The sequence below is a fragment of the Athene noctua genome, chromosome 2 (genome assembly GCF_965140245.1).
Source record: "Athene noctua chromosome 2, bAthNoc1.hap1.1, whole genome shotgun sequence".
Lineage (NCBI taxonomy): Eukaryota > Metazoa > Chordata > Aves > Strigiformes > Strigidae > Athene > Athene noctua.
In genome coordinates this window covers 82,758,133-82,780,219 of record NC_134038.1, presented here as the reverse complement: position 1 = coordinate 82,780,219, position 22,087 = coordinate 82,758,133, and the positions used below count along the sequence as shown (strand labels likewise).

General features: G+C 44.0%; 1 protein-coding gene across 1 annotated transcript in view; it reads left to right on the top strand.

Annotated features, from left to right (window-relative positions):
• Nucleotides 1-818: 818 nt before the first annotated feature.
• Nucleotides 819-22,087, top strand: part of MYO10 (myosin X) — a 173,095-nt gene continuing 151,826 nt past the window's right edge. The window contains exon 1 of the mRNA XM_074899540.1: nucleotides 819-907. Within this exon, the coding sequence (XP_074755641.1) occupies nucleotides 887-907 (21 nt within the window). The 5' untranslated portion in view covers nucleotides 819-886. The remainder of the gene's footprint in view (nucleotides 908-22,087) is intronic.

Genomic DNA, 22,087 nt, shown 5'->3' with positions numbered 1-22,087 from the left:
TAAGTGCAAAAATGATGAACAAGAAATGTTTCCAAAAAAAGAACTCTTTATTCCTTGCGTTGCAGGGATGTAAAGGACTGGGAAACCTATAGAGCAAGCTGCCGAAGGAAGAAGCCCAGGGCACTCCTAGGAGGTGGCCCGCAGGCTGCTGTCACCTGCCTGCTGTCACCTGCCTGCTGTCCCGGGGGGGCGATGGCTCTCGCGGGAGGTGTTCAGCAGAGGCAGCGCACAGGTACGGCTGACGAGACCTCGCCCTCGAATTTCCCGCAGACTGAAGTCAGAGCCGGTAGCACGCCGCGGGCGCCTGCAGGGCTATACACACACTCTTTAGCCACACTCGCTTCGGCAGAAACTTTGGCGGGCCGGCGGTGCTTTGCGCGGCCTGGGGGTGCAAAGCGCGGGGCGCACCCTCGCCCCCAGCCCCGCGCTGCCCGCTCCGCACTCGGGCGCGGGTTCCCGGGGCCCCGCCGCCGCCTCGGCGCGGACCGGGGCCCCGCGGCGGGGCGGGGCGGCCTTGGCCCCGCCCCTGCCCCGCCGGGACGGGACGGGGCGGCCCCGGGCGCGGGGCAGGAGCGTGCGGCGGCCGCGGCGGGAGCCTCCTTCCTCCTCCCCCTTCGCTCTCCTCCTCCTCCTCGTCCTCCCCCCGGCGCCCAGCGGCGGTTATGCGCTGCCGGGACCGCCCGGGCGAGCGGCTCTGAGGGGGCGGGCGGGCGGACAAAGGCTGCGGGCTGGTGCCGGCGCTGGGGCGCGATGGAGAGGCGCGGCGGCTGAGGCGGCTCGGGGGGGCCGAGCCGAGCCGAGCCGGGCCGGGCCGGGCCGGGCGGCGGCACATGGTGCGCGGCTGGGGCCCGGCGCTGCGCACCCGCGGGCGGGCCGAGGGGCCAGCATGGACAACTTCTTGGCGGAGGTGAGCGCGGGCCGGCGGGATCTGCCTTTCCCCTTCCTCTTCTTCCTCCAGCGTGGGGTCGCTTTGTGGGGCAGGAGCCGGCGGCAGAGCGGCGAGGCGCTCCCGAAAAGTGTCGCCAGTCCCCCCGAGCGGTGCGGCTTGCGGGGGCTTCGCAGGAGCAGCCCCTCGGGGATGGGGGCTGCGGGAGGGGGAGAGCGGCGCCCCCCTCCCGCCCCCCGAAATCACCATCCTGCGGGCTGGGAGCGGGGCGGAACGCGAGGCCGCCGCGCCGAACCGGAGGCTGCTGCCGGCTTTCCGCCGGGGAGGCGTTCGGCGCTAATTGGGGCTCATTAGGGCGGGCAGGGGCTGGAGGCGGCGGTGCCGTGGCGGGGACCCCCGCGGGAGGCGGGCCGCCGTGGGCTCCGGCTGGGCTGCCCCAGCCCCGGCTGCCCCAGCCCCGGCTGCCCCAGCCCCGGCTGCCCCAGCCCCGGCTGCCCCAGCCCCGGCTGCCCCAGCCGCGGCGTGGCAGCCTCTGAAACCGCGTCTAGGGGGCGAGTGGGGCGCTCCCTGCTCAGGGGTGCCCTGCGTGAAATCCGGGCAGTGTACTTTTTGTGCCTTGCGTGGGCATGTGAGGCTTCGAATGATGGAGGTTTTCAGAAGCAAAGCTGCTGGTAGGCAGCCTTTTTCAACGGTCTGTTTATTAAGTGCCTGCTATTAAGTACGGACGAAATCTTCCAATACAACTGCAAAGTAGTGGGGCTGAACTCTTGAGAGTGGTTTGAGTTTCACCGTTATCTTGTGGATCCCGACAACTTCATCGTGTTGGGTGAGGAATCCAAAGAAAAGACACGTTGCTACTTACTGAGGGTAAACGCTGACAATCAAAACTTGGGTCCTCTTCTGGTCTAAATGAGCTGAAATTTTGTACGATATTTTACCGAATTGGTATGGCCCGCCTAGTGTCGTCACAGCCTTATAAACATAAGGTGTCCGGTGTTAATGCAGTGACTTCTGTGCTTGAGTTGTGCATGTAGGTTGCTGGCAAAGCTTGCACCCGCGTCTTGACTTCTGGTGACTGCGTGGTGGCTTTGATCACACCCCTTGCTGAAGCCGTTGCGCTCTCGGGGTTGTAAATGCAGGCCGGGCAGCTGTTTTACAGGACTGTGATTAAGCTGCAAAACTGTCCTTTGCCCTCATGAAATAGCTTCCTTCATCTTCTTGGTGCTGCTGTTGATGCTCATGCAAGAAAAATAGGTGATGTTTTTACCAGAATAGTAATTAGTCAAATAAAAGAAGGTCATGCACCTTACTGCTTGTTAGCTTTTTATTTGTCAGACAACAAAAGTTCTGTCAAGTGCAGTAAGAAGGAAGAAACGTAGGATTAATTTTGAAAAAGTCTTAAGTAGTAATACTGGGTTTTGGTTTATTTCTTTTTTTCTTCTGTAGAGGATGTAGTGCTCGCCTTTGAAAAGCTTGCACGCCATGAGCAATAGGGTAGTATTAGCCTAGCCTTGCAAAATTAATCCGAAGAGTCATTCGCTCTGACACAAAGTACAGTAGCGTGCCCTACATAAAGGTGAAGAAGAGTTTTAATGGTTTTGACTCCCCTATTAGCCAAAATTACTTGCCTCAGGGGAAATGCAAGTAAATTTTGCCGGTCTGTGTTAGTATTTCAGCATGTATTCTGTTAGTTTGTGGTTCCTGCATGCAGACTTTGATCTTTCTTAAGAACTCTTACTCCCTTTCAACATGTTGATATTACTTTAAAAGATCAGTAAATATAACACCTTGACTTTAATCTGCATCCAAAGTCCCACCCATAAGTGTAAACATTTTCCTTTCCTCACACTGGAGCGAGCACATGTAAATCCTATGCAGGGAGCATAAGGCACAATAGCAGAAATGCACTGGGCCTGACCCAGCTACCACAGAAAAAATGTCTGTTGAAGGCACTGGATTGAGCCACTAGCCGGGTAATTTAATTTGTGTGAGGCAGACATCCTGCAGCTGCTCTTTATAAAAATATTTGCTGACTTATCTGAGAGAATTATTGTTCTCGTTAAAATAAGTTGTAGTGTGTGGAAGAAAAAGGAAGCTGGATGAGAGACACAGGTGAAAAGTCTGGTCTGCTCTCATTCGTTAGCAATTTAAGTTTGCTGATATAATTAGGTTTTGGGAGAAAAGCTGGTAGGCAAGATAGACTGGCACTTCGTAGGGGTCGTTCTTCAGCATTACCAAGAAGCCCCTGTTCACTACGCTGGAGGCAGGAGTGTCTTCAGGCTGGTTGTTGCAGAAAAATACTGTACAACTAAAAGGCATTGCAGAAAAAAACCCCAGCATTACTATTTCTCCCATATTTTTCCATAACTAGATGCTGATTGTAATGTGCTCTCAGTATAGGACGATGCTCACTGGAACAAAATGAGGGGACTGGGTAAGGTGCTGCCAGAGCGCAGGAATGCGTTCGTCGCAGAGGAGGCAGGCGCTCCTGTTGGGACTTGCTGTGTTCACTGAGGTGTGGGATAATGCCAAGCTCCTGCCGGTCAGCTGACGCTGCCGTCGTCCGTGGCTTAACAGCTTTCTGAGTTCTCAGTCTTGCTGCCCAGTTTCCTTTCTTTACTATTTCTTAGTATTCTTAGCTTTTGTTCTTATAGGATAAAAAGTGGTTGTACCTGTTTCCAGAGGAGCCTCCATCTCCATTGCTGTCCCAGCTTTTCTTTCTCTCCCATTGGATGAATTAGAAAAAAAAAAAAGTCTCTGAGTAAAGAATGAGGCTAGAAAAGTCGGCCCTGGAACTTAATCCTCAAAATGCTTTTATTGCTGGAAGATACTAAAGTAATTTCAAAGTTTCATTCTTAATACAGAGGAGAAGTGTTTTCTGGGACCTTTAAAACTATTTCAGGCTATTGATTGATCTGTGCTACCTTTTGGTGTTTGAAGGAAGGTCGGTGGTGGAGTTGTAATTTTTGTAGTATATTACATAGTCATATTTTCATATATAAAGTGTTAAAACCTGTAGAAATCCTGGAGATCCATACTCAAAACTATGGATGTGGGCAATAGAGCCATTTGGCTCTGTTGCTGAAAAAAAGCCCGAAAAAATCATTCCCATATGTTTTTATCAGCAGCTAGGGTGCTCATAAGGGAGCAGTCTCCTGTCATAGCTGAGGTCAGGCTTCTTTTTTTTTTTTTACAGTGAGAATGCATCCCCAATAAAAGGGGGATGTATGCCATGAGGGAAGGGGGAGAGTTATTTCAAGATGAGAAGGAACACAAGGTAATTCTGCATAAAAAAAGCAGGAGAGGGAACCTCCAACTGCCTCTTCAGCATCTGAAGTTCCCAAGCAGTGCTTTTACCAGGGCATCAGGGGAAGTGGGTGCAGAAGTCAAGTTCATCTTCCTCCTCTTACATGGGGACTCACTTTGCCCAGTATATACGGTGTGTTGCACCGAAATGGTCGCTGTGCTTGACACGGGAGCAATATGACAATTGCTGGCCCAGATGAGGTTAGAGAGTGGTTGAGATTGAGGGGCATCTTCTGGAAGTCATCTTGTCTAAACCTGCCCTCTGAGCTGCTGCTCAGCTCCTGGGGAGCTTGCAGCACAGCGTGCGTAGTGGTGGCTGCAGGGATTGACTGCATTTAGTTGCTACCAAGCTTGAAAGTTAAAGGATTCCCCCCCCCCCCCCCCCCCCCCCAACTGGAAGAGGAGGAAGGAAGAACAACTCGTCTTCTGCCTTCTGTGTTGCATGTCTGGGTAGGTGATGTTGAAGGAGAGTATTATAAAAGCAGCAGCAGCGGCATCATAGAGGTCCTACTGATGTTTCTCTTGTGTTGCACAGAGGTTTATTTGGAACTGTGGGGTTGCCTCCTGTGAGGTACAGCAGATATTCTTTGTCCAGCATGCTTTTCTTTTTGACAATACTGCTGTTACCTGGAGTTCAGAATGGTGTCTTTCTTTTCTGCTTTCCACAGTTTCCACATATTAGCTTGTGCACCCCGTTTTAAGGACAGGGCTCCCAGCATGTGTCCTGAAGGAGCAAGTGTTGAACCTCCCTCTGTGGGAAGGCTGTGGGGCAAAACTTAATTCTGAGGCTTTGAACTTAGCTACAGGGGGCTGTCAGAGGAGGTATTTGCCAAGCCCAGAAGCTCTTACTTTGGATACGCAGCTTGTGGCAAACTTCCTTGGTGCTCCTGTGCTGCGGGATTTGGAAGATTGCTGCCTCCCAGCGCAGAGTCGTTTATGGATACCTTCAAGAGGTTCACCGTCTCCTGCAACCAAGTGACCGTGGCACCATCAAGTTTTTGCTCTTAAAGTGAAAATTTGGTGATGCTAATAAATTCCCGCATCAATACACATGGGTTCTGGCTGTGCTGTGCAGCATAGTGTATGCATTTAGGACAATCTCGGAAGTCTCCCAGTTTTCATTTAAAAGTGTTTTACTGATAGCACAAGTATGGATCTGGTGTTCTGGCTTCTGATATTGGTGTAAGCTGTGTAGTTTACACCAGCAAAGCTGCGTTCCAGACGGGTGGGGCAAAACCATCATCCCTTAAGCGGTGGTCTAATGGTTACGTTTCTGGAGGACTTCTGAGCGCCAAAGCTATGCCAAGAAGGAACGGTGCCTCATTTGGCTGTTGACATTGGCTGTGTTTTCCAGTTTCTGAGCTGTGACTAGACTACCTTTCTATTTAGGTTTTTTAAAAGCAGATGGTTGTTTTGTCAGTAGTTATTTTTAGGCTAATTAGCATTATGTTTTGAGTAGAAAACATTTCAAGGGGACTTAGGACCACCTCACCGAGTCAGAAAGAAAATCAAGTTTTTGTAGGTTTGTTCCTGTAAGTTGGGAAATCACGTTCAGCTCATTGGTAGCATGTCATTGTAACTGTACTTCACATGTGCCTTTCATAAGATAGATTTGTGCAGCTGAAGCATAGTCATTGTCGCTGGGCTGGAGCCTAGCAGCCCTGCTGGCACCATGAATATTGTAAAATGACACAAGAATTCTCTTAAAGCTGCAAAACACATAGCTATTGAATTGCCAGTAGAGGCTCTACATTGTGCAGGGTCTGCTCATGCCTTTTTAGGTATGTTCAGTCAGACTCCAGCTACAGGAGAGCTGTGAAACCCCCACCATTACAAAAGTCTTGTTTGCTTCTGAGTCTTCTCTTTTTTTTTTTTTTTACCTTCTCGTGACACCTCACTGAAATGGCTGCTTTTTTTGGTCTCTTCCCTAATTGTATGTTTGTGTCAGCACTTCGTGTGTAAGCTATTTTACTCTAACCAGATTTTCTTCTTTATCTGTATTTTAATTTGGTGAGCCCTGTGGGTGAGTGTTACTGAAGGTTGTGAATCTTCTTGGCTCTTTTTGGTTTTGGAGCTGTTGCACAGCCTATTGCCTGGTAAAAGGGAATTGTGTTTGAAAGCATAGCCAGTCCCAACTTATTTTTGAAGCCAAGTGGCATGGGCTTTTATCAGAAATACTCCACAGTTTTTTCCATAGTTCTGTGAAGGCAGAAGAGGACCACTTTATAGGAGAGAGGGAAGCAGAAAGAAAGGTGAACTTGAGCTTTCTGTGTCACATGGGGAGTTTAGTGCGCTGGTCCCATGAACAAACTGAGAAATGCTGCAACCTTTCAAGTGCTTTTGTTGCCCCAGTGTGCCTCAAAACATGGAAGGAAAAGGTTGGGGCCTCTTATCAATAATTACGCTGTTGGTTGGTTTGGCTGTACCATGTTGTGCTTCTGCTGTGGTGATTTTATCTGAATCTTGGGTTTCAGCTTGGTAAGACCAATATAGTCTCAATAATCTGTTATTTGTCTTTAGAAGATAGCCGAAGGAGAGTTGGTAGGTCTTTGGCTGTGGGGGTGTGTGTGTGTATATTTAGTGTCACTGTGTTTGCACAGAACAAATCCAGACCTAGCAAGTGAATAACCTGCTATTTTTGATCTTTTAAAATTTTTCTTTTAATATGGGGAGTGAATATGGATGTAACTTCAAAAGAAAAAAAATTTTAGCGAGAGAAGTGTCTCTTGGGTGGGTGCAGCCCCAGTGGAAGGTGCCACAGTCTGCTGCAAGAGGTGGAAGCAGCGGCTCCATCCCTTGCACACGCGGCGTGTTGACTGTGCCCGTTGCAGTTCTGGAGGGAAACGTGTCTTCTGGGTGGTTTGATCTCGACGTTTTTGGCCACAGGGCTGGTATTTTTCCTTAGTGAATCACAGTCCCCAGCTGTGGTCACAGCCAGGAACATAGTTTTGGGTGGAGCCCAGTAGAAGAGCAGGAGGTGAAAAGTCACTGGGAATTAAGTCTTAGCTGAGGGGGGTGCAAAAAAAGAATTACCAGCTTTAAAGTCACCAATTGTGGCTACTTTACAAGTTTCGGGTGTGACCTCAAAACTTGCTAGATTGATTATGACTTCAGGCTTGTATGAGAGGGTCATGGCTTAGGTGTTCTCATTTGTCCCGATCTTCCTGTTAATTATTATTACGTGACATTTTAAACCATTAGTGAGACATGAAGGAGGATGGTTTGGTGTTGGGGCAACGGTTCAGGGCAAGTTACTGTTTTTTGGGTATCCTTGGTTCAAATTTTGCATGGTGGCTTTTTTTTTTTTAATTTAGGATTTTCTAGGATGTCCTATGTATGTCTGAAATTTGAGCATTATCCATTGGTCATATTTACTGTAATGCAACTTTGTTTTGGACAACTCCCTGCTTAAGAAAAGTTTAGTGGATTATCATTTTGGTTAGAAATCCATTAAGTAGCTCAAACACTCCATTCTTTAAAGACAGAGCTTTTCAGTGTTTGGATGCAGAATGGGAACTGGCATTAACCATCCTCCAGATATGTCTTGTGAAATAAACTATATCCATGCTGAAGAAGAAATTACTGCTTTATTGCATGGAAAAGATGATCACCGCTGTATTGGGAAAGTACACTGTGAAAGGTTTGTTAACACAGAAGGATCAAGTAAAGATTACTGGTATTTTGAAATGTACCCCTAAGAAGTAGAAGGATGTTGGGGGAGAATGTACTGTCCCCTCCTTGATTCATTGCTGCAAAGTCAGTGATCAAGACTGTCATCTCAGGTAGGTCCAAACATTGTTTATGCTTGTTCTTGATGTCCTCAGCTGGACAGACAGTGTTAGAGCCGGGTCAGAGGGATGTCTGGTGGTTCTCTGCAGGGTGTTGTTCCATGGACATTGTGACTGGCCAGACACTTTCCCAGTGCAAACCAGTGACTATCTGGGGAAGGCTGCCGAGTTGTTTCAGCTGTAAGCATGTCACACCTGTCCTTGTTTTACTGATAAAAATAAATACTTGCTGTCTATTTAGGTGCTGTTTTCCTTTGTGACCAAGTGACTGTGTTTCAGTCTAGCCTGTAAAAGCCTTCCTATTTGGTAGAAAGTGTAGAGGTTTGTTTTGGGTGGTTTTTTTTTTTTTTTTAATTGAAATATCAAGCATGAGTGATGTTGGAGGAACTCGATATGTATATTTTTCCTTGCTGAATGGCTTGCTAGGAACAGACCTGATTTTGGTTCAGATTTGAAGCGTGGCAGAAACTGGTATGTGTCCAGTTTTACTGACCAAAGTTAACATTTCCATTTTGTGTAAACACTTTTGTAGAGGGGTTTAACACACAGTTTCTATATGAGATCTTATAATTTTTCCTAGTGAGCAATGATGCTTAGTTATTTTTCACTAAGAAGGAGCAGCCATAGTTAGGAACTGGAGAAAAACCAAAGAGCACTCCAGCCCTTTTAAGGCTTTGAGAAAAACTGCAATTTACGCTGGTGTATGGAAGGAAGTCTTCAACAGTGAAAGGTGCTGGTCACTTGTATGGTTTTCTGAACTTGCACATCAGATCCAATATATCTTAAGCGGGATTGTCTATGTGTTTGATTGGCTCTGCCACTCAGTGGGCAAATATACGTGTGTTGGAGCAAATATACGTGTGTTGGAGCAGAGCCTACATGTGGAGGTCAGTATAATACCTTTTACTCATTCTAGGATTAATGGCATGCTGAAGGAGAACAGAATTTATCAGACTTCTGTATCATCCAGTGGCCTGACAGACTTCAGAGTTGAATAGGGTTCCCGATTTGTATGTTAATACGTTGTAGCAAATACATTTTAGCATTGCTTCAGTGTGGCATTTTGCCTGGTTTACAGTATCAGACTTTCTTTTCTTTGAAAGTATGTAATCTTCATCTTGTGGTGAGCCTCGCTAGAGATTTTTGAGTGAATATTAAGCAAAGGTGACCGTTGAAGAAATCGATACTCTCTTTAACCAATCTCTTAGATCTCTTAGGCGGGTTAAATCTTTCTGTGAAATTGCATTTTGGTTTTGTCCTGTTTCAAATGAGGGAAAGAGGAAGAAAGAGAGGGGAACTCAGCAGCAGACCTCAGGAGCCAAGCGGTGCCCTCGCACATGGTCATGGCTGATTGCATGCACAGAGTGAACGGCTGTGTTGGAGGACTCAGGAAATAAAAGGCTAAGTGCATGTATTAGTGTTCCCTTTTCCTATATATTCTTGTGAAACTATTCATAATCCTTTATTACAGGCGAGTGATACAAGAGTGTGTTAATACAAGTCTGTGGTTTTTGTTTTGGAGAACGCCCTTATGGGAGATGCCATAAGGACACCTTAGCAGAGAATGTTTGGTTGTTGCTTTTTTCCCTGGGGGCAAAACTGCATTCTCACCCTGAGCAGATTTACCCAAGGGTTTTTTATCATGGCACATCTGCCTTTATACTTGGGGTAGTTGTTAAAAGTACTGAGGGTTTTTTGGGTTGTATTTATGTTCTTAACTTTTTGACATGGTAATACTGGCAGAATGGCACCCTGCTGCCCAAGCCTGCCATCACAGTCTCAAAGTCAGGATTGATTCTGGTGCCCGTAGCATAACCTTGGGTAGAGACCTGAGGCTCAAATGGTTGATGAGTGGTAGCTGCCATTAACTTCAGCTGGAATTATAAAGCAGAGTATTTCTGAAAGTTGTCATCAGAGTTAATACCCCAAACCCCTTGGCCCTCTTTTTCCCTCTTTCTCTTACAAACCTTCAAAAGGCTTTAGAAAACTCATTTTGATGAACTTTCCAGCACCTAGAGAAAACACCTCTGTAGTTCTTGAAATGATGTTGGATTGCAACAGTGGTTCTACTGGCAAAGCCTTGCTTGGTTTTGATGTTGGGCACGGCATGTGTCTATTATATCCTTCTTCCTGACCTCACTAACTGAAATGCAGGATTCTTCTGGAAAGATTCTCACGCCTCCCCTTCATGTTCAGCTAAACTGGCCCTGGTTTTGGGGACAGGAGATAAGAGAAGTTTATTCCTTGTTCTGAAAAAATACTGATGTTTATGGCATAATCGGAAATGGATTATTTGGTCCTATTTTAGTTGCTGTTGTTTAGTGTGCCATTAAAATATTTACTCAGATGAAGTTAAATATATTTAAGAGAATGGGATTGTTTTTCTTATGAAGTTGTTTATCTTGAGGAAAAGTCAATTCCCTTTGTTTAAAGTACCCATCTGGTTTACAGAAGCAGTGGAGATCATTTCTATTTGACTATTTTGGTGGGTCAAAAACCAACTGTGTATCTTGGTTAGGTTATATTTTTATTTGTTTCAGAAAGGAGTCAAGTTGGCAGGATGCTGGAGTTCACGTTGGGACAAGGAGTAGATGCTGATTCTGTAGGTCAGACTTCTCGCTTTGTTGGTCGTCTTCTCGGATCTCTTCACCTTATTAAATATAGACTGTGGTTTTGTGATTAGGGTTTATCTCCTCATTACAATTCTCTGGCGATGAGTATGATGGATATTTTGTTTAGTGTGTACAATTATAGTCCCTAGAAGAAAATGTGAGCCGTGTTTAGATCAGGGCTTTGAAGCGTGGCATTTCCTGCTGCTTTTCAAACCAGGCAGAGTGTCTGTTGAGCTCTTTGTTGTTGAAACTCTGAGTTGTATTCTGCTGCGTGATACTTGATAAGCTATTTTCAGGAATAAACAAATGCAGCTAACCTGTTATAGAAAATATAATTTGCACAGCAGCTCCTTTTTTTCCCCTTTCAATTACGTTTCTAACGTTTTGTGTGCCAAATCTGCAAAGTTTTAACAGATGGCAGATGGGATTTTGGCATAAAGTTGTGCAGTACTTGCAGAAAAAGGGTAATTCTCTGTTTTGTGTTAGTTTTGAGAGTCTCTACTCCTAATTTCTGTTTCTATTGCACCATTTTTGCCATCATTCTGCTTTGGTGATTCAGTACCTTAAATGACTACAGCCCTAGTGCAGTAGTAAACTCCCTGGGGTTTTTGTACAGAAGCCCATGAACTAATGTAATGGAATGCTTGTGTGAAACACTTACTGTATAGTTACACTTTTTCAGTAGAATGCTTTAAGGTGGAGATGCTATCAGTAGCTAGTGGAGGACAGAACATGGTACCCAAATCTGTGCGTTCTCTTGTGAGCACCCGGTGTGGCTTACTCCTTAGCAGACCTTATGGGGTGCTTCAATGCAAAGGGAAAGCATTGAGTCATGGGATCCTTTTTCTTGGGTAGTGATCCAACATTTACTGCATTCCAGGTGCTTCTGGAGTTGGGCAAATGCAAGCTGTAATCCTGAATTGTTGAACTTGTGTGATGCTTACAGAAACACTCCTTTATCTTGATTGCAGATATTTGACCTGAAAAGTGCTCAGTCCCTTTATGCAGTCAGAGAGGCCATAAAAGCTCTGCTGTTTTCCTGGGATTTTTTTTTCTTCTGCTGGAAGGCAGCGGAGATTTTGATAATGCAGCATGAGATGTGCTTCCTGATCTGCATGTAGATGGGAATCATCTCTCGTTAGGAAAGAAGAGTGGGTGCATGTTAATCAGTGGCTAAATTAAAGGGGCAAGAAGGGCTCAAGGCAGCAAAGGTCTGGACACCTGCAGCAACAGATCATGGGTCCTGCTGCTGTGGGGACCCTCCCAAGCCGCTCTTGGGGGAAGCAGAGGAGAGCAGTTGGCGTGAGTCTCTGGGCAGAAGCAGATGCTTCAGCAGGATGGCTTCTCAAAGGGGTCTCCTTGTTGGATGGGATAACAGTGTCTGATAGCTCCTGCTTTAAAATGCATAAATTAAGCTTTTTTTGGCTTTCCAATTCCTGTCAAAGTTGGAGATTAATCTTCTGTTGCTGTCCTGAAGCCAGCTGGAGTTTTCCTTGCTGTAGGTTTTGAGTGTGTATTTTCTGGTTGGGTCTCTGCTATTATAAATGCCAACATTTTGGAAAGTCTTGTCTTTTTAAATCTTTTTTTTGGTGGTGTTGAGCAATGACATGCTTCTGGATAGTTTCATGTGGGCTTGGAGAAATCTGTTTTATTCTCAAGAAAGCTGCAGTAATGTATGTCCTAAAAAATAAGACTTTTGGCATTTGTTACTACTGCTCCATTGGTGGCAATATTATTGTATTAAAAACTGTCCATTTTAGTTTTATTGACACTGAAATTCCTGCTTTTTTGTTGTCATGTCATCTTTTCCCCTAATTTTGTTCCAGACACTGTACCAGGATAACTAGTAACCAGTGAGTGGCTCTTTTCCAAAGAGCTGTTGTGGTGCTACTGCTTGTTCTTCAAGAAGCAGCTGGATTTTTATCAGATCTTTGTAATTTTTAGAAGGGGGGAGAAATTTCAAGAGAGCTCTGTCACATGGCAAGTGCTTTACCTCCAAGGCTGTGGAAGGCAGCCTGTGCTTGGGACCATTGGGAAGTCCACTCTACATCTTTACCTGTGGAAAGGTCTGAGACCACATGGAAGTTAGGATGCTCCTTGTATGTGCTTTAAAAAAGAAAAGGCTATGTCAACAGGTTCAAAGCTATAACTGCATAAGCCATTGCTTCTTTTGTGGGTGTGTATATTTATTTAGCCTGCTGATATTTCATTATACTGCAGCTGCCTTGCTGTGTGCTGTTGCTTCCTTTCCCTATATACCACTGAAGAGGAGAGGGGTGGCGGGGGAAAAGAATACCTTGTACTCTTTGCTGGTACAGATCTAAATATGGTATTTGTGTTGTCTTTTTATATTAACCTGTTGTTCCTTGCTAATGCTGATCTTATCTAATGTTCTTGTATATTGCATGTGCTTAGGAGGAAACATACAACAATGAGTTGCTTCAGGATTATTTAAAAGCAAAAAAAAAAAATTGCAATTGATTTGTATATCTCTTCCCTCTTTCTGACTTTTGTAGTTGGAATTAACTGAAACAGTGGAAAAAAAAAATCGCTGCTTGCCTGGGTATTTTTTTTAAGTGACCTGGGAAATTTGTTGAGAGCTCAAAAGCCGAACTGAGCAAAAGTAACAGAAATGTCTGAATAGTTGAAAGCATAAATTCCCTGCTGGAAAGGTGGTTTGTTGAGGAGGAAAAAAAGAAGCTGAGAAGTAGAAACCATTAGTGACTATAAATAAAGAGTTACTCATTTAGGCTCTTGGACGGGTAAAAGAGAGAGGTTGTTCCAGTTTTTCATCTTTACTGTGTGGTAAAAAGTGAGGTATGTTATGTCCTGCCATTTTTTAGATGACTTTAAAAATAGCTGCACTGGTACTATTTTCTGCTCAAAGAAAGGTCTTCAAGTATACTTGCATAAATGGCAAAAGCTGTTTGGCCCCAGTCTGAAACACATACATGAATTTATGAATCATTTCACTTTTAGTAAGTTGTGTTCCCTGGAGGGCAGCATATCTATTCTGTCAGTACATTCACAGTTGTGATAAAACACTGAATTTTATTCAAAACCGCTATCTGTAATGTCATGAGCAATATGGAAACAGTGTAGGGGAGTAGCTGATAAGTACCTAGTGGGTCTGTAGGTCTTGTCTTTTGGAAAATAAAACTTGGTTTGCAACCTTGTGAAGGAGTGGGCTGATTTTCTTTCTTGGGGGACAACTACTGCAGTGGTGAGGAGGATGCCACAGATCAGCTTGAAGTAACAATGCACTGAGGCTCCCCTGGGAGAGCCCTGAAGACCCCAGGGGCTCCCCAGAGGGTTTGAGAGTGGATTCGGAGGGGAAGCTGGTTGTCCTGTCTCTAGGTGTTGGGATTAACCTTTTCCAGAGAGACACCTTGTGCAGTCTGAGTTGTTGGGTTTCTTGTACTGTGTACAGTGCTGATCCCACAAATCACATTTTTAGTTTCTTTGTTTAAAGAAGGAGATACCTTTTACAATTAGCTGTGTTTCAGCCTAGTTAAGTGAGGAACTTGGGGGCTTGCATGAATAGCTAAATAATAATTAACCTCTCTGACTTCAGTGGTGCAGAACTAGATTTCTTCTGCCTTGGTGTTGACTGACCAAGCATTGACACTTGTCATGTGTTCTTTCCCCTTTAATGACAAGCGTGTTTGTGGACGTGTTACACTTCTCGGTCTACTTCGGAAAGTAATAATAAAGATGCAATGCTCTTGGGCATCTCCCAAGTCAGAAGAAGTTTGGTTTTGGGTGTCCTACTCATTGTGGCTCTGTACAGTGCATTCTGCACAGCAGCATTCTGGCAGCAGAAAGGGCTGTTACAAAGGTCTCTTCAGAGCTGTGGGTAGTAGAGGTGAGCAGACTGTTACTGACTGTGAGCTTTGCTTCTCTTATCAACAGATGTTGGCACTTTCCAAACAAGTGGCTGTGATAGCAGCTTCTGGCAGGGCAGGAGGGGGAAGTTGGTGAAGGAAAGGTGTGCAAGTGGGTAGGTTTAAAGGCACAGGAGAGTTTTAGGGTTTTGGAGATCTATAGCTAAGCAGTGCCATCATGGCTAAAGATAACAACCCAAAACAAGCAGTGAGCGTTGAGGCTGGGGTTTCTAAAATTTGGTGCCTTGACTTTGGATAATAGTTGGGAACTGTTGATTCTGTGTGATTCTGGATGTGTAGTTTTTTTAATGGAGATGCTGATTTTGCTCTAGGTAAAATAAGTAAAGCCATCTTGATTCAGCAAGGTTGATAATCCCAGGATGAATATGAGACATGGTTCCACCTGAATTTGAGTTGTAATGTGTTTAAAATTAAGCATGTTCTGAAATACCTTGTGATTTTGTCTTCTAGCTGAGTCACTTCTTACACATCAGCCCAAGCTTGCCACAGGGGAGTTAATGAATATCTAGGGAAAGATGTCACTGACCATGGCAGCGGAGTTGAACTTGATGATCTTTAAAGGTCCCTTCCAGCCCAAACAAGTCTGTTGTTCTGTGAACACTATCCCTGTTGGAACTCAGGAAATCCCCCAAACTCTACTTAACAATAACTGGTCAAAATGACTAAAATCCAGTAGGTAACTACTGCTGATCTTGGTACAAATTACATCAAAGTAGTAGTGACCATGGTTCAAGCATAGCTTCTGCAAAGCTACTCTTGCACTTGCTGCTGAGTGCACACTGATACGCCCTTCTCTGTTGCTGCTGTACTCCCAAGTGGGTAACATGGGTGAAACAGCCCTGCGTAAGGCATGCTGTCTCGTCCCCCTTTTACCCAGGAGTGCTGGTGTGGCCTCTGCAGCTGTGTCCCTACTGTCAGGGACAAGGGCAGGAAGTCTCTGCCACAATCAGGTCTCTGTGCTCTCCACACAGATGCAGCTTTGTTAACAGATGACTTGTCTAACTTACCACTGTTTTTTTAACCCATCTCAGGATCATTGTTACATTGATCTGTACATTGACTGTAGAGCTGCTTTTATTGAGGATGTGTTCTTGAAAAGCTAGAAATTAATTTTTTATTTCTAGTTATTATTTTTTTCAATGAAGTCATCAAGCCATCTCCTTACTGATGCAGTGCATGGCAGGTGTTGAGGGAAGAACATTTACCACTGGTGACTTCTGTAGTGGAGATGTTCAGAACTGACTCTGAAGTTCCATAGGAGATTTTTTGGCTTTTTAGGAAGCTGTCCTTAAGAGACGATTGGTTTTGGAAGAGCGCAAGTGTTCCTACCATATTGGCCCACAAAAGGCTGAGTTTCAACAATGCTTCCTTTAATTTAGCAGAAAGGAAGCAGAGCAGTGTATGAAGTCAGGAGTAAAGGAGAGGGTGTTCTGTAATTCCTAACTCTGCTGAAAAAATTGAATTGCATTAAGACTGGATAGAAGTAATTACATGCCAGCCTGTATCCTTCAGGGTTCCAGGTGGTATCATGAGAGCTGCTGTTAGGAGGAGGAAAAAAGAAGTCACAAGTTGGAGGCATTGTGTAGACAACAGACTTAAAGGTTGGACATTGCTCTCCTTGAAACAAAAAGTAGGAAGCTGTGTATGACATTATACGTTACTGTGTAAAGTAGTAACTTAGTTTCACAGGGCAAGTAATGTTCAACACCTGTGGTGCAGCACAGTCCATGTTACTCACGCAGCCACCTCGGGAGCAGTGGGTGTGGATGTGTGTGCTCTTGGGGTGATTCATGACCTGCCCGTGCTCGCTCTTGAATATTCGAGAATCGACTTGCTGGGAAAGCTTTCTGCTGGAAGCTTCTTTTCGCAACAGAAGGACCATTGAATTTAATCACATCTTTTATTTCTGTAAATGTGCCAACAAATTATTTTTAGGCAAAAAATAAATACCATTTCATCTGAGGGAGAGACTTGTACAGCATAATGGGGTAAAAAAAAACCCAAACCAACAAACTTTTTGCAAGTTGGCTGAAGGGGTGTATTACCTCTGGAAGTTGGATATGTTTGAGATGGGTCTTAACATGATTTGGAGGAATTAAAATGCAGCGTGTGTCTCTGCATATTTCTAGCTATAGGCCTAGATTTTGTAATTGTCCTGTGCAAATGGGATCTTGCTTATGTGAATATGAGGTAGGGATTTAACTTCTAGGAGAAGAAAACATTGTGAAAGCCTGTGTACATCTGAAGATATACACAGAAGTTCTGATGGTCACGTTTCTGCATAAACAAACATGCTTCTGATTATCTGAAGATGAAAGGGAACTGAAAACGTGACCAAAACAATGTTGTATAGGCCCTCTCTTCAAAAGATCTCAGTTTGGTGATACAGTTTAGCTGTGCTTATCATATGCGTGAGCAGCTATAATTATGATGAAATTACACTCACTTCTTCAAAACAAAGACAAGTTGATACTTGAAACAACAGGGGAATTGTAGGAAGACTAGCCCATGAGCAAGAGGGAAGGTGAGGTCATGTGAAAACTGTCATGGTGTTACCGTAAAGGCATTGTTGCATCTGCCAGACTTGCAGCCCTCAAAGTAATTTAATCTGCTTTTGCCTTGTTTTTCTAGTTGCAAAATACCACAAGATTTTCCATTTCCAACATCTTTTTCCCTTTTCCCAGGTAGAGAGGTGCAGTGCCCTTCTTGGGTCCTTGCACCAGTGCAAATAAAACCAGATCTACTGTCCATGCTAAGCAAGGAACCAAGTTCTGGGTGACTTCTTTGGTGAAGAAGTAGGCACATAGTCTTTGTGCAATATTTTCTGCTGCACACATGAAGGTGGTGTGGAGCTCCAAGGACTCAAAATTAATTTCCTTACAGGTGAGGAAGTATTTGTTCCTCCCTGCAGAACAAAGTATTTTATATGTTGCATAAGGGGTTAAAGGCAGTATGTGCAGTAAGCATAAGGTTATTGTTCCACTTTGAAATTTATGACTTCTTTGAAAAGAAAATTGGTTTTATTTAAGGCCAAGTCTTTTTGACCAGCCAAGTCAAATCTTGAAGGAGGCTAATACAGAGCTGGCAGTGGAAGAATGCATTGCTACTGCAACATTTATTTGCAGTAAAATGTAAGTGGCTTTTCATGATTCCTGCTGTCCTACAGTTAAGGAGCACTGCAGGGGCACTAGCTTCAGCAGAACTGTCCTGTGGAGTTGGGTTTTCTCGTAGTAATGAGCAAGATGCTTCTCAGATGTGTTTTGCTGCTCTGAGATTAATGGTAACAGGCTGTTTTTCTGACTTATTGAAGAGTTAAAATACCATTTGACTAAAGCAGTCTGAATAACTAGAAACATGCTTAAAAACATTCACTTTTTTGAAATTGCACTTCTGAGAGTAATTCAGTAGGTATAGGTACCCCTCCAGGTGAACCAAAGTCTGAGTATTTTTCCCAAAGGTGGTCTGGGCTGAAGAAGCACTCATTCATTCTTGGGTTTGTGTCACGTTTGCATCAGCTGAAATGAAGCATGTGCTCTTTCTGACTAAAGAGACTTAACCTGAATTCTCTTCTGTTCTACAGTGATTTGCCAATAATATTTCTCTTTGCAAAATTCCATGCTTCAGCACTTGTGGAAAAGTTTTTTCAACAGTGTTTAGGTCATTTCATTTTACCTGAGAGTTGCTAAAAAAAAACACCCGAACACAACAAATAGCTGTTTTATTGACTCACAGTGTAGTAATATGAGGAGCTGACTTTACTACTAGTATGAAAAGTAGTAAAAGATATTGGCTGTGTTTAGGCAGAGGAAGACATTTTTTTAGAGTTGTGTTCTTTAGTGCCATAAAAATATGATCATGACTAAGTAAGATTAAATATGTTTTAATAGCACTGTGTCAAGCAGTCATGGAAAATTCCCAGTCTGAGCTTCTGCAGGCATTTGGATACTATGAGTACTATGAGGTCCATATAATTTGGGTTTGGGTTTTTTTTTTCCTTTTCTGTTCTTAGTTTGGGGTTTTTTTTAGTTATTATTGTTATGTTTAAGAAAAAGCATGTCTCTGGGCAGGGAAGAATCAGTAATACTGCATTTTGAGTGCTACACTGGCATTTTAATTTAGGTACCCTGCTGATTTGACTTGAACTTACTGTGCAGTCACCTTCTTTAGAAATTGAAGCAGTGTCATTATGACGGAAAGCCTATAAAGTCATCCCAGGTTTCACAGACTGGGGAACTGCACCATGCTGTGGGAAAGTAGATGTTTATGGAATTGTCTGGGCTGACGTTTACAAAAGAGTTGGTTGACTTAATTTATTGCCAAGTAAAATAAATTGCTGTGTAAAGGTTTGTGCTCCTGAGTAGACATACTTTGAGAGGTACCTAAGAGAAAAGTCCTTGTTCCCTGGGCTTTAGGGTCAACAAGGGTTGCTCGTGAAAGCTTGCTGTCCAGTGTGTTGACTTGTAGCTTCCAGAATACAGTTTGGATGGCCGAGTGAGGGGGGGAGATGGGAAATGTAGAGTAGGGATGTGTAAACCTGCTGGAGCAGTTTCCTTACAGAAGAAAAGCATGCTTTTGTCAGACTTAAAGTTGCTGCATGGTCTATGTATGTTGTCTATCTGTTGCCTGACAGAGGTATATGTTAGTCTATGGGTAGCCTATGGTATTGGATAGTATGTTTTGAAATCTGACTTCTTGAAGACAAGATAGCCAGAGTGGAAAGAGTTGCGTGCTCCTGGGTATGCTCTTGTGAGCAGCACGATACCCTGCCTGTTGGTACACCCTGAGCATTCCACAAAGATACTTGTGCTTCGCACGCCAATATATTTCACAACCCCTAGGCCTCCGCTGTCACTTCATTACTTTCACCAGCTCTGAAGTTTGCTGGGTTTCACTTTTGAATATCTCTGTCTCAAAGCAGCTGTGTTCTTTCAGGGAGTTTCTCTGCCCTTGCATCAGTTTTTCTGATTTGGGGAAGCACAGCTCTCCACAGCTGGTGCTTGTGGGTGCTTCCAGGTGGGGGGAGATGTGGCTGCTAGTCACAGCTGCCAGGTCTTTGTGTGAAGGAAATGGGATCTCTTCCCTGGATTTCAACCAAAAATGTTGGCTTTAGTGTCTTGGCCCAAGTAGGTCACATTGGTAGTAAAAGAGTGTGGTCTGATTTCAGACCTGATCCTGGGGAAGTGGCGGGGGTAGGGAATATCTCCTTCTCTGCTCCTGTGATGCTCCATTTCTTGTTTAAGCTAATACTCTTGGCTGATGGGAAGAGCCTGGGTGCGAGGGGTTCCCACCTTGATATATGAATGCTGCACCTCTGGGAGATGACAATGGGTAGTCAAAGTTGCTTGGCTGACAAGGTGCTTTGCTTGCTGAGAGGCATGCAGCTGATCAGCCATGGTTTTATTATGCTTTTGCACACTGGATGTAGTAAACTAGAAGAGAGTTTCAGCCTGGATGCATTCTCTTATACTCCTTGTTTATCTGTGGGATAAATGCCTGTTTTGTCAGGTGTTAATGCTTTAAATCACTTGTGTTTGGTTAAGCTCTTCTAATTGTTTTGTGGTTTAGTTTTGGATTAAATCTTCTATCAACCTGCAGGATAGTAAAACGTGCATGCATGCAAAACAACCCAACCAGAAGCAGTTGCTCTGCATTTCTGCTTTTTCTGCTTCTGACACAAGAACTAGGTTGAGGTATTAAGTCATTTTTCCTTTTAACAATTACCAGGTCATGTAAACATGCATTAAAATAAAAAAAATTGACGCCAGAGTGATGCAGGAAATGTTCATCCCTGTCGTGAAAACAAGGACGCAGAATGGGAATGCGTCAAATCTCTAGGTGTGCCTGCAAGTGAGGAAACGTGCCACACCTTTTTGTTGAAAGGTGGAGTACAGACTTAAAGCTGCTTTGGAAGGATGCTACAAGCCATGAAGAAGGGTGCATTGTTGTACATCCAAGGAACCTTTAAGCTGCTTTGTATGACCTGCCTTGAGGATTTGTCTATAGATGCGAGATGGGAAGCAATATGAAATTACAGGCTTCAGTCCAGTTTATGGTGTGAAAGTATCTATGATAGGAGATGATTTGCTGGTATAAATACCTGCTCCATTTCTGCATTTTCTACTAAAGGTGTCTCCTTCTGGCAGTTTAGTGCTGAATGAACTTAAAAGGAGACAATTTTTATTGTATATAATATATATTAAAAAATTCCAATAAAAGGCAAATTGACTTGCCATAATTACTCAGGTGACTCGCCCTGTAGATGCTTCCTTTTATAGTTGCACAAGTGCAGAAAAATCAAAACAGATATTCTAATAAGAGTAGTATTATGGGAAGGAAATGTATCTGGTCAGGGAGAAGTGGACTAAGCAAAAGGAGGAGATTGCTTTTCAGAGGGTTGTGACCTTATGGGGCTGGATATAATGAGTGCAGTGTTTCAGGCTGCCTTTTTACCTTGCAACTGCTACATACCATTGGTATTCATCAGCAGTGAAGGGGCTCTGCAGCAGGAAGACTTGCAAAGCATCACCTTGTCTCCCGAGAGAAGTTTAAAGCCAATAAAATGCAAAACTGTACAAAGTGCATGTAGGGAATGCTGCCTTTTATCTGAACTTCATGGCTTTTTAACTTTACCTAAAATATAAGCTTCATTGCTAAATTTGCCTTCAGCATAGATCCCAAACTCATTTCTACAGAGTTGCACCTTCTGTATGTATAACAGTGGTATAAAATGCCACCAGTGCAGCCTGCTTTGGTGTCACATAGCCTCTGGGAAACCGGAGATTAGCGTTGATGGACAGTCTTCTGCTCCCACCATCCAACAGTTGACAGAGACTGGGCTGGAATTAAATTTCTCTTCCACTACTGCCACCTAACTCTCCTTGGCCCCTGTGTTGGGGAAGTGAATTAGGTATTTTCAAATGCCTGTTGCAGTGGATTTTTGCTTAAAAACATCTGATCACAGCTTTGAGAAGTAACTCATGAGCATCTATTTCATATTTACTGACACTTCGGTGTATTTTTAAGGGATGGTAGATTGGATCCTATATATGAGCTGTTTACAAACTGAAGGAATTTTGAATTGAATAATAACTTATTTAAGATTATATGGTTTTTTTATCCTTCAGTTTCATACACTCTCTCCATAGTTCAAGGGGATGGGGATGTCCTTTTTACATTGAAATACAACAGCGATCAAATCTTCTGTGTTATACATCTCAGTGGCTGAGTGTTAAAACTTACTGGGAGTCTTTCCTGAGTTTCTGACCTGGGGAGGAGAAGGTGATGATCTTTGGAAAAGGAGGAGATGAGTAGAACTGACAGCCAGTCTTCCTGCCTGCTCCAGACCCAAAAGTGTCCACCAAAGTCTCAGGGGGTGGTTCCTCCCAGGCATCCTGGACTACTGATGGGTGTAGGTTGGACAAATGAAAAGAGGACTTAGGAAAGTAGAAGAAAGGTCACCTGGTCAGGTTGAAGATAGGTGAAGTAATTTCACAGGGCTCTGTTAATACCACTTTTTTTCAACTGCTGTGAATGCAAATTAATTCTAAAATAAATGAAAAGTGGAAGAAACTTTATTTTTTCTGTATAGAT